Source organism: Anopheles darlingi, chromosome 3 (assembly GCF_943734745.1).
Source record: "Anopheles darlingi chromosome 3, idAnoDarlMG_H_01, whole genome shotgun sequence".
NCBI lineage: Eukaryota > Metazoa > Arthropoda > Insecta > Diptera > Culicidae > Anopheles > Anopheles darlingi.
In genome coordinates this window covers 46,324,059-46,337,041 of record NC_064875.1, presented here as the reverse complement: position 1 = coordinate 46,337,041, position 12,983 = coordinate 46,324,059, and the positions used below count along the sequence as shown (strand labels likewise).

General features: G+C 52.4%; 1 protein-coding gene across 6 annotated transcripts in view; it reads right to left on the bottom strand.

Moving 5' to 3' along the window:
* Positions 1 to 12,983, bottom strand: part of LOC125954589 (uncharacterized) — a 30,056-nt gene that overhangs the window by 4,298 nt on the left and 12,775 nt on the right. For all 6 annotated transcript variants that reach the window (XM_049685028.1, XM_049685029.1, XM_049685030.1 and 3 more), the window contains 2 exons: positions 6,997 to 7,041; positions 6,708 to 6,859 (listed from right to left, as the gene is read on the bottom strand). In XM_049685028.1, the coding sequence (XP_049540985.1) occupies positions 6,708 to 6,859; positions 6,997 to 7,033 (189 nt within the window). In that variant the 5' untranslated portion in view covers positions 7,034 to 7,041. The remainder of the gene's footprint in view (positions 1 to 6,707; positions 6,860 to 6,996; positions 7,042 to 12,983) is intronic.

Here is a 12,983-nt window from a genome sequence, read left to right as displayed (position 1 = left end):
AATGCAATTCAAATTCACTCACCGCACCGCACCGCACCGCACCTGATCCACCGGTGCCGGAGTTTCGAAAAGAAAAGAAAACCGAAAGAGGCGCGAAGGCGAGTGATGAATTCATCGAAAATGATTATGATGATCGTGATGATGAAGATGATGATGATGAGCTACGAGAGACGTGAAAAGCGCATCGACAGTGAAAAAAAAGCTACAGCTTTTCTATGGCAAGGTGAAGAGCATTTGGGGCTCCTCTACACCAAGATGCAATGTCAATTCGACACGCCACACAGCACCACGCTGTCTTATCATGACAATGATGTTGAACATCGCTCCCAACAACTCTTCATTAGTGATCTACGGTGATCAGCAACAGAATCTCACTCTTCTGTGCTGCACACCAGGGCGCACCATTGGCCAGTGGCCAGTTTGTTGACCCTTGTTGCGTAATCGAGCCACTCAAAATGGATTACCCAGTCGAGTTGGGTGGAGAAGATCAGGCCAGGAGAACAGAGTGATAAATGGTATGGTAACGGTTGTGTTGCGTTGCGGCAACGCAAATGAAAACGTTTACCCATTATCGATATGAGTTCGCAACGTTGGACGGTGTCTTAATTTATGATCCGACCGCGCTTCGACACCGCTGGTCGATCGTCAGGCCGTGAAGCTTCTGGGAAATTCACAGAAAATTCAAACCGAAAACGGAGATGTTCACAGCGCACTTTCCCATGATTGAAGAGTTCGAGGAGTTCGTTGCACAACCGGCGCACCGTTGAGTTTTGGTGTCGCGTACACCAGGACCCATAATCGGAAGCCAAACCATGAACACGCTAAGTGAAACACGCTCGTCACTGACTACCGGCACTGCTAGTGAATCATCAAGCGCCCGAAATGGTTAAATATTAATATGTTGTTCCAGGAGCATTGGAAATGGAAGCACCGCACGCTCTAACCCTCAAATTTGATTATCAATTCCGAACCGTCCGTCGCCGGTTTCGGCTATTATCTAAGCGTGAAGGGTGTGAAACAAATTATCTAAGGTCTACCAGTCCGCTAGCGGAGTGATTTGTATGCCAAAGCGACGAACCACTGGCGCGAGCGCAGCGCCAGGAGATCGCGACGCGCAACTCATTGCCATTCGTCGAAGGACACCGAAGGAAAGGGTGTTGTAATGGATCGGATCCGATTGGATCGGAGAGAAATTAGCTCAGCGCTGGTGGAGGAAACTATCGGTCGACTCGATCGCTACTCGATCGGTAGCGATGGCGCCTCCCCCTCCCCGGTAACGGGGCCACTTCTGATGCAAGCCGTGATCGTGCGCGGTGCTGCTTGCCATTTTCAATAACGAAATTTCTTCCAGGCGGTCTGGGGTTTTGCTTTATTTCGTGGCGTGAGTGCGATTCCAATGAACGGCGGCGCAACGGAACTGAAAGCGCCCTCCTCCGTCCCCTTGAGTCATCGCACCGTACCGTGAGATGCATTCGGAATGCCTTGGATCGATCGCAGCCATTAAGTCATAATTTTGGGTCCACTACCGTGTCCCGGGATCGTTTTGCGGCGTCTGCAAATCGACCAGAAAGTAGTATTCGGATGAATGCTTGGCTTTTGTAGTCCTTACAATGCTTATGATGCTTTACTACAATGCGAGATTGCTTTCTCAGGTCAAGTTCAAGGCACACGGGGAAAGGTCAACTCGCGAACGCTGGTTAAAAGAACCCCGTAGAAATGGCGATTCCGTCACTGTCCACCGGAAACGTTCCATTTGCATAAAGGATACGATCATGGTGTATTACATGCCAAACCAAGGCCCGTCCTTCCATCGTACGCAAGAAAGGTTGTGTGTGGTACAAAAGATACAGAGGCCTGATTGAAGGCCTTAAAAGGCAACACACGCCACACGACGATGACACTGCCGGACCGGACCAACACTCGCGTCTGATCACGTGCCCGGCATCGGATCACCATTTATGCAAACCAATTTCCAATCAACGGGACTGGGTCCCCTGGCGGAGGAGGTGAGGAAGACAATGAGGTGTTGAGCAACTTGAGGCTCGGTTTCGGTCACCTCCAATGGAAGGGAATACTCCAAACCCTCGTCGATTCCCGTTAACTATTATTCGAAGATTCAATTGCTGCGAACGAACTAAGACACACGAACGTGATCGAAGTGACCTGTGGAGCGTTGACTAGTTGGACACTTGGGGTGCTTAAGGCTGCTCGCGACCCTTACGCGACCCTTATGCGGCGTCCGTTTAATAGGTTAAGGTTAATGAGCCGATAACCGATATGCGCCGTCTGCTGATGTGTGTCACCGGCACCATTAGTCACGCGCTCCGACGCGTCCGACGATCGCCCTTACCCTTATCCGGCAGTTCCGACCGTCGGCTATCAATTACACCGACGGCCGGGCCATGGGAAGAAGACGACGACGAATCTGACATTTGCGCAAACCGCTGACCGGCTGGTGGTGGTGGTGACGTTGGTGGTGCGTGTGGTCCGTTGCCAAGACACGCAAAGGCGTAAGACAAGATTCTAGCGCGTTGGTTGTTGCAATCGCCGAGTGTGAATGACTGTCGGTGGGACCTTAGAATGAAGCCACGGAACCAAAAAACCCCCCAGCCCGGTGCGCGGGGGGACTGAAAGGTCGAAACTCCCACCCCTCCCCTGCCCCTAGTAGAAGCTACGCAATTCTCGCGTTCTCGTGCGCCAGCTCAATGCACAATGCACAATACCGGGTACTGGATTCGTGTGCCAAGTCTTGGCACGTGCTGTATCGTGGTGATTTTTTTTGGGGAGGGGGGGGTCGAGAACATTGGACCGCGAAACGGTGATGGCGATGGTAGTTGGTAACGGTTCATAGAGCCAAGGTTTTCCGAAGCCCGATCGTTTTGGCGCACCGGCGAAAAACACGCAAAACACGCGCCACGTTAAAACAAAACGTAATTGCCACGAGACGGTTAAAGGTGTCGCAAGTCGCGCGCGCGTGTGTGTGTGTGTGTGTGTGAAGGCGTCTGTTTGGAGGAAGGCAGAAGTAGAACGGCTCTCTCGGATGCATGGCGAAACTTCTTGGCCTCGGTTCGACTGCGTTCGTGGTTTTGTTGACGTGGGATAGTTAACGACGACGACAACGACGACGACGGTGACGACGTCGGGAATGGGTTGCAGTTGAGCTCATGCATGCGTCTGGTAGCGTGGCATTTGGAGCAGCTTTCTCATTCACCACCATATGACCAGTACTGTACGCCAATTGTGAAAGTATAGTACAAGACCGGCCGAGTCCGGGAATAAAGATATTATCGTGCTGTCTCGGGCACAACACCAGACAGCGACTACAAGTGTGTGTGTGAGAGAGAGAGAACGCGTCCACTTTCGTACCTGCGGCAGAACAGGGGCATCAAACAGCAGAGAACCGCACCTTCCTCGGGGAGGGGACGAGATTTGCATTCTAATTGTGTCATTACAACGCCCACTGGACGCACGCGGCATCCGAACATGCCTATGCCTTTGGGAAGGTTAGTGAACTGTCGTTGTGTCGGCTGTGGTCCGCTACATAAAACCTGATCCGGTCCATGATGTGCTGGAGTTGTCTACATGAGCGCAGCAACCACAGCTCATCGCCATGGCGAACTACGCAGTGACGGCCATTGCTTGTTCCCGCCAAAAGTGAGGTTAAATAATGGTCTATGATCGTAACTTTCGTTTGTATATCGCCCCTCCGAGGGACGCCAAAGGGACGTTATTGTGTCGTTTGAATGTGTGTGCCAGAAACGACGGCGACGATATCCGCTTGTATGTTCATCTCCGAGGTCTCCATTAGGTTGTTCTTATCTTATGCAACACACAAAGACACACTGGAGGCGGTCCGAGGGTTGCAACTGTTTATAAGTGTTGTTTGCATTGCCATTTCAATAAATGATTGATGAAGATCCTCCTGTCCGACGCAGCGGGAGGGTGAGGTGGTCACCATTTGCACCATTCGATTGGACCTTTTCGATCCGAGCCATGTAGTATGCCTGATGATCGACGGTATGACGTGCCCCGCGTCGCGTTTGTAATGGTTTTTAGGTTATGAAGCCAGGGTAGATCAAATGGCATAACACTAGACAGCACTGCATTCAGTAGCAGTAGCAGTAGCATGACGTTACATAAAGACTTTGCACGTTTGCTGGCTGGTGCAGGCCCCCGGCTGCTCTACTTCTGGAATGTGTGTCGTCCCGCTGCTTCCCGATTACTGCCCTCGATTATCCCGTAGTCATTGTGGCCGTTATGACCGGCCGGGCGCGTTGGGCAGTTGCATTACAGCCGGTTCGACGCATTACATGAACTAACCTAGGCCACCGTTTACGAACCATGTTGTCCATCCATCCATCCATCCATCAGTCGCGAGGCCCTTAGCCAGTTCCTCATACGTAACGGTGAACGGTTGCTTTTTGTCCCTTCGACTGCTACACCACCACATACCCACACACATACTCCCTGGTGGTAATGGCCGCGACGGCATTGAGGGATACACAGAACCGTGGTTAAGACGGTTCGAGGCCCGACAGACCAGACCACCAGCCTTCTGGGCAACATGACACGAAACGTGTCAAATCGGTTCACCCCTCCGGTCCGGTGCAGTTGGGCTGTTGTGCAGCAGCACTGTACTGATAATTAGCACCCAATTAGGTCGAGGCAGGAGGAGCGAGGTGGCGCGATTTGGATTTCACTTTTCTTGGCCACACAGACCTCACAGATTGACCCGATTTCCCGACGGTCGTCTGCGGCGGTAAAACGAATCACGAAAAAAAGCGAAATGTTCCATGGCAATGGCCGACTTCGCATCCGGGGCAGGCAGAATTGTCTCGTGACCATTAGGTAAGTGTTGTGGAGCAGAGGAAGGAGTATAGGAGAAGAGGGAGAAGGATAGGTGCTAATCATACTACGCAACATTAGGTAATCCGAAGTCGGTAGTCGGTTGAAAAGTTTGTGGTTTGTTGTTCCAATTGATTGTTGATGGAAGTAATTTGGAAGTTGTGCTGCATAGTATTGCGGTGAGTAACGATCCCAAAAACGGATCGTTTCTCAAGTACACCGTGGCCTTGAACCGTGCTCTGGTCCAGACCAGACAGTTTGGAATCGTCAAATTGAACAATTTTGTACCCTTTCTACACTCTTATTGAGGAATACTAGATCATCTTCATAGTTTCAATCTCTGAGTATAGGATTCTTTCATTTCCATTTCATCTGGGCTCACTGCTAGTGTTTACTTTATGGAACCTGTTTTGACGTTTGGCGATATCTCGGTGGCTTGACTCTAGCAACATCTTCAGCGGCAGAATAGATCACAGCAAGCCTGTTGAAAGTGGATGAGCAAGCGGCCGAAAACCTGTTATGCAAATGGGTTGTAGAACACACACACAAATCAGGTTCTAGCAGCAACAATAAACTGGAGTCAGATACATAAAATTGACAGAATTCGTTCACTCAGGGGTGGCCAACGAATGAAATGTAAAATGCTACATCCTGCCATAGGTCTCAGCGTGCTTAAAACGCCGCATGTAAACCGATTGATCGCTTCCTAATCAGCCCAATTTATGGCGACATTATCTGAGACGAATCTAGCTAACGAAACCAAACCCCTTAACGAGACCTTTCAGTGGTCCTCTAAGATCAAAGACCCTGTTCGAGTGGTAGCGAGCGATTGACCTTGTACAGCATTAGGGGTGGAATACTGGTCTCTTATCGGACCGCTCTGTGTGTTGCGTTGAAACCCTAACCTTAATGAGGCGCCCTACAACCAACCCGAAGATGCTGCTCGAAGCGCGCTGCAGCCACTCGGTCCCATCGCGTATTACGTCACCGTCAGGTGAGGTGGTTTGTGGTTTTGCGGCTTTTCGGGTGCGGGTTTCCTCTGCCCTGTTCATATTATTACTAGTATATGTTGGGTAAGGATGATGAGGTTGGCGGATGCATCCGGGCACCCGCGTTCCGCCAAAAATGCCAAAGCAGTAGGTCTCGAACACCGCGGGAGGGAAGGCCATTGCCCGAAATCCAGTTTTCGTTACCGACGGGGACAACGACGACGAGGAGAAGCAGCCGAAGACGAGCAGGCGGACCTACGCAGTGCAACATTACGTCAGCTCGAATGCCCCGGGTTCGAATGGTGGTTTTTATGTCGGAAGCGCCAACGAGAAGAAGGCGAAGAAGGTTAATGGCTGTGTGTTTGAGGTTGGCTGGAAACTCGAAATTCGTGCCGTGGACCTTAGGGTGACATTTGTCCCACGACGGGACGGGAACTGCAGCAAGAAATTGGGGTCACTACCTCCTGCGGAACGGAGGATTGAAGCTCATACTGACACGTCACAGTTATGAAGTCCCGTGGACAACGACACCGATGGCGTCGGGTCCTAGGGAGCTACTGTGCTACTGTGCCGTGATGACGCCGCGTGATGGCTCACTGCATTGGCCACATCAGGGGTGGGGTGGCACGCATCACAACATAACTCACGCGTCACGTCACACCGACCAACAATGTCTTCCGCGCGTGTTCCAGTGCAGCAGGAGGAACGTGGAACGCGAATCGAAATTACATAAACTCCCACCGGACCACAAAATTAGGCCACCGCTTGGCTGGCCCCGTAGCGGTAATATCGGCCCAGCGCCGGAGCCAGTGAGCATTGGGCGCTGTTACTACTACTGCTACTACTACTACCACTACTACTATTGCGACTTACCTCGTCCTCAGCTTCGGCCGACTCTTCCGTGGTTGACGTAGCGGCCGTCGTCGTGCTGGTGGTCGTTGTCGTCGTGGTGGTGGCTGGACCGCGGCCAAAGATCAACGACGTTGCCTTCAAACCGTCCACTCGCACCATCAGCGCTATAATGACTGCAGTGGTCGATTAAAAACAAAAAAAAACAGAAACGAAAAAACAAATGTCCGGATTAGACACGGTCCGATAACTCCTCCAACGACACACACACACACACACACACACACACACACACACACACATGGAAACTCACCCGCAAATAGTAACAGCCATCGGCGGATCTTTTTCATACTTTAACCTGCGAATAAAAGGAACCGATCAGTCAGGCTTTGTTTTGGTTGTGGGGCCCGCCCCGCCCTCCGGGGGTGGGTAGGGTGATGTTGCAGATAAGGAAACCGAGCGGCGCCTCCTCTGACCGCTGACCTTGACGAGCGAGCTGCGTTTTCTCAATGAAGCGAAGCGAATTGAGCACATCACGCCCCGACGCGCGTCGCGGGCTCGTCTTCGTTGACGTTGTGATCGCATAATCGCACATCTCGCGCGTCTCGCACACACGGGGCCACCGACAATGAGAAACAGCAACGACCCCAAAAAAAAACCCCCCTCGGGGGGCCATACAACAGAGTGTAGAGGCGCTATCGTGCAGCTCAATCAAAGTACCGCACCGCAGACGCAGACGCAGATGAATCGTCAGGCGCATGTCTTGGCGCATATCTTGACGCCTCCGTCTGGTACGGACGCCGTGATTCGATGTTGCTGATTCGAGCGAGCAGCGTGTGATGCTAAAGATTCCTGCGGCTCTATACTGAGTGTAAAGCATCAGGGGATAGTCCTTTAAGGCACTACAACGTTCTCTGGTTAGCTATTGTTGAAGAAAACTGACTAGAGTAGTTGGTAGTATCGACTTACAAGCTGTCAAAGATTGTACTGACGTACTCCTTTTCAACTACTCAAGGCATCTCCAACTCAAAAGCATTCAACAACCATATATTCGATCATCATTCGCGCCCACAATTGTCAAACGCGGTGCCGGAAGCTCGGCTGGTAACAAAGTCGAGCCTTCCCCCCTGGCTAATGGCGATCGAGGGCGATTTGAAAGAGATCAAACACACGGACACGACACGGGACCATCGAGACAAAACTGTCCAGGCAGTCCAGCAGGTCTGGTTGCTTCCGCATTGCTCCGTCAGGCCGCTACCCGCCGATGCCTTTTGTGTAGCCAGCCTCGGCCACATAAACGCAGCACGGTACCGGTAGCCTGTGTCCGTAGCCTGTGCGTCCTAAAACACAATCCAAGCCCCTCCCTCTCACCGGGCGCGACAATCAAGATGTTCTTCGCCTTTTGCACCGACCGACGACGGTCGGCCAAGGGTGAGGTTCTTTGTGGGCTGCTGCTCTGCCGGGCGAACGCTCGGCTGGCAGTCATAACTTTTAACCGGTCATTAAGCTGACAGCTACCGCTGTTTACCGCTCGGTTGGTGGCGATCGGAAAGAGGGAAGTTGGTGTAGTGTTGGGCGGCATGGAGCGCGCGGTGCAACTCGCGCTGGTCTGCAAAGGGCTTTCTGCGTGAAACGGTTATTACCGATGGAAGCCGCGATGGAAGACGATACGGAAGTGCGGAAGCTGTAGCTGGCAGCAGGGACAGTGCCTGCGAAGTTCACATCACTTGAGTTAGTGGCTTTTTGTTTTCCCCCTTCACTCCGCTCGTCTCGTTTCGGCTTACCTCGTCACGTTCTTTATGTGCGCTTATGGCCGACGAGCCACACCAGCATGACCAACAATAAAAGTTGTTGGCATTTGTTGTTTGTTTTGTTGCTTCCTGCCTTTTTGATGTTGTTCGGTGCTGTGCTCGTGGGTTCTGCACCCCCGAGAACCCCAAGAAATCGCTTGCCAAGGGGCCAACACCACACAAAGCCCGGTCGGAGTCTCCATAAAGAATCGCGATCGCGCGAGCCGCTCGTTAATGGCTTATGGAAATGGCCACGCAATGGCATTGTAAATTATGTTGTCCGGGATTGGTAGGGCCTCACCATGCGTTACGTGCGTACTGTGCTGAATGGACTAGCTGCAGCGAGATGCTGATTGTAGCACGAGAAAGGTTCGTCGCTTGCATCGCTGTCGTTGAAGTCGTTTGAATCGAGATGCGGTTTAAATGAAATGGAAACCCATTCTACGCTGGCTTCCCCACTCCCGGGACTCGTATTCTTGTAAAACAGGTAACTTGATTCGTTCGTTGACGCACGCTGCACGGTGGAGTTGGCATGCCTAGTGACCGGCAGTGCTACTACCGGGCGTGTTCTCGTGCTGTTCCTTCGCTTCACTCTTTCGTACACTCACGCCCCAAGAACCAGTCCCAGCCGAACAAGATTGATAGTGCAAGCTTGTCCGCGGCTAGCGACTAGCGACCGCTCGCCCTCGACACTCGATGTCCTTCAGCAGCAGCAGCAGCAATAGCAGCGACAGAAAACGTTCACTTTTGCACTATCGCCTTCATGTGGCACACGCCAGGCACCGCAAATATAGGAACCAAACTGACTGGTCACTTTTTATTCCTTTTTCAGCCACTCCGGTCCACCGAGCCTGGTAGTGGTGGTGCCGAAGCTGGGGTCAGGTTCTGTCTTATTGCTTGCGGTTTAATTACTCGAGCCATCACGCTACGCACCAGTAGCGGCCGCGGTGCGGTGAAACGGTGCTGTGTTTGTTTTGGCCAGCAGAAAATGGCGTATTTTTGGCCGCCAGCAACAGTGCAATACCCTGCAACGGTGAAGGAGGTTTCCAGAACTGGACAACGGTACGCAACGGCCACCACCGGACTAATGGTGATCACCTTGAGAGCCGCTATTCCGACGGGTGAAAGAGTTTCGCAACAAAGCGAAGCGTATTGGGTGTTTCGAGTATGACGATAAGATGTACCCAAAAAGAGATCCTTGGTCGACGTTTCCATTGGTAGGAGCTTTAAATCGCGGAATAGATCAATAATGATTTCTTGTAGCCGCCATTGGATGCACTTTAAATGCAAGTCTGGTAAAGAGACCTATTGAAACGTGCAAATCAAATGCACAGTAGAGAGAATTCGAATGGAGGTGAAAGTGAAGCTGCATTGCCAACGGGTCGTCAATCGATTGCTTCATCGTGGAACGGCGCGCATCACGATCTTGGTGCGATCGATCTTCTCAACGCCGTCAAACCGGGCCAAAAGGTGCCAGAGGTTGAAGAGCGAATCTCGTCATACAAACGCGATCCCACAGAAAGATTCAGACCTCCTGGATCCAGATCCAGGCACACTCGTTCTAAGCTCTTGGAGTTATGATGCGATCGATCTGATCAACGCTTTTGCTTACATCATCCAGGGATGATTGTGCCGTTCTAATCCAAGGGCTCGACGAGCGACGAGCCACCCCGAAATTGGAAAGGAACCACCGTTTGCTGCGCAGTGATTTGCGATTGCTTTGCGATGCCTTTCAAACGCTCTGCACAGCACTCGAGATGGCCATAAGCAACGAACGAAACGATGTCCTTCCTTGCGCAACCGCACACCTTATGCCCAATAAGCACGTGCTCTCTAATCCTATGATTGCGCTTAACCGATGATGTGGTGATGCGTCTTTTGTCAGCGACGGCATATGAACAAATCCCGCTTTATGATATCGTCATCGGTGCGCACCTTTACGAGCGTTCGTTGTGCGCTTGCTCTTATGGGTGTCATACTTTGACCTATAGCTACTGCGCCGGCAGTAATCCCTCTCCCCAAAAGCCAGTAGTCAGTCTGGCCACAATGGCACGTGGGATGGTCACTTGACAAATGGCGCCGCGATGTGCGTCAAATGCCAGCCAGAACCATCGCGTCGAAAGATCGCGCTCCCCAAGAAATGACGTCGGCGAGCTCGCAGCTCAGCGCAGAGTGTTGTAAAAGTGAACGTGTGTGCTACACAGCGTAACCGTTCTCGCGCGCTGCATTTGTCGGTAATCCACTTACAGTGTGCGGTTTGTCATGCTGCTGTTGCTGGCGGCCTCGAGGCCAATGCATGGCGTGCTTAAAAACTGGAGCAACAGCGCGAAACTGTTTGCGAATTCGATTGTGCAACCGGCAGCTGGTCCGGGCGCTGGTCCAGGTTGCCGGGCTCCCGACAAAACCCGACTCCCGATAGCGATCATGATCCCGTCGAACCACATGTTATGCCGCGCCTGCACACGGCTTCATCATCGATTGCGGTCAAGCATTTGAAGGAGAGTGAACCGTGAACGCCAGCAAGACCTGCTGCTGCTGCTGCTGCTGCTGCTGCTGCTGCTGGTTGTGTGTCTCGCTAGCAAAGAACTAGGAAGGAATCTCGAGAGAACCGCTCGGTGCAAGCGAAAGTAAACCAGTTCGACCAATCTCCACGGACCACGGTTCGGTGTTCTGATCACTCGCAGCTAGGCGGATTCTAATGGTAGGGATTTTGCATGTTGCAGTCACTGTGTTTGGCAGGCGTTGACAATCCCGGCGTTGACAGCCAGCAGCAACAACACCACGCCTGCTGGTCGTGCCCCGAGGTCTACTACTCCTGTCGCTCACGGCATTACGCAAAGACGACCTTCAATTCCCAACACGCTCACCACAACAAACTGCCAGCAGCAGCAGCACGGCCTACTAGTGTAGCTTGGAATGGAACGAAAGGATGAATGTCGTTGTTGAATGTTGTGTGTTTTCGAATAAATTATCTCTGAACTTTCCGAACCACTTCCGTCGTTGCGGATCAAGCGAACGGGTTTGTTGTGTGTGCCTGTGTGTGTGTGTGTTTTGGGGTGGGTTTTCAGTTCCAACACAAAAAACCGATCCCGGAGCGCTTAGTAGGACACAATTCCGATAAGGATCCCCCGCCGATTAGCTGATGGGGTTCCCACCAGTGCACGGTCCTCAGCCAGTGAGCTGTGATCGCCATAACCTTGGGTTGTTGCTGGTTGGTGCCGCTGTTCCAGCCAAGACTGCGCTCGATCATTTATTATGGCGCTAATGGTCTTTCGGTCTTCGGTCGTCGGACCTAGAACCGGTGAGTGGGTTCGCGGGATTCCGCGGGATTTATGCGGCCAACACTGCGCCACCACCCTCCCTCCCCTCCACCCCTCTTTTTGGGTTCAGCGGACACGCATACACTTTGTTCAACATTATCACGTTGCCCTCATCACCGTTTGCTGGAGCGCGATTTATGGGCAGCGATTGTTTGAACGCAAGGCCTTGAGATCCGTGGCTCCGTGCGTCCAATCTAATGCCACTGAAAGACTCATTAGACTCCCGCTCCGCGATCCGCTAAGACTTTTCGTGTGCCTTTCGGGAGATCGAGCCAATTTGTTTGCAACTCAACAGCTGCTGCTGCTGCCGCTAATGCTGACTGGCTGGTTGGCTGGCTGGCTGGCTGGCTGGTAGTGCGTCACTGGCGGGTGTGGCTGTGAAGCTAGAAAAGTGAATGGAACAATCACCTTTTCCCAGGGCGGTGCGCAGACTGTGGCAGTAGTGACTGTCAATTCCCGGTACAGTCCACGCTGTTCCACTCCACTCGAAAAGTGGTGTTGTGAATGGATTAGAAGTGGCAACAGCAGCACACAGCAACCAGGACAGCGCTAGCTTGGATGTTGATGGATAGAACGAAACTGCGAGCGCGAGAAGGAGTTCACGTTGCTGCAGACTTCTTCTTCTTCTTCTTGCTGGCTCGGAACCATGATGAAACGAAACCATTGCGCGGGGGCAGGAGGTACGCGGAACGCAACTTGGAGCAATTAAGATTCGGCGGCAACGATGGCCACGCGCGCACACACCAATCTGCAGCACTATACGGTGTGACCTTCGGCCATGCTGTAACCTGGTGCGGTGCGGTGTGTATTTCATGAATTATGAAACGCACAACAATTGGAACTCGCAACTCTCGGGGCCCTCTCATCCGGAAGAGAACCACTTTTCGGTTCGATCAGGTGGGGCGGCGTGCCGTGTTCCGTGCTGACGTTTTTCCCGCTTCCTGATGACAGATTCGACGATGGCCCCTTATCACTCGCCTCGCCAGTTCTCTGCTCACCGAGAGCGAGAGGTGTTGGTGTGTTAATACGGTGGTTTTTCACACCGTGTGGCATCTCTCGCTCAAGTGGAGCAAGTGTGGAGAGCTCACACACACACACACACACACACGCGCGCAAGCCGGCGCAGTGTTTCACTTTCCGGCGAGATCGGATGCGAGTCCGGTTGTTCGCTTTCGATTTCGATTTCGTTC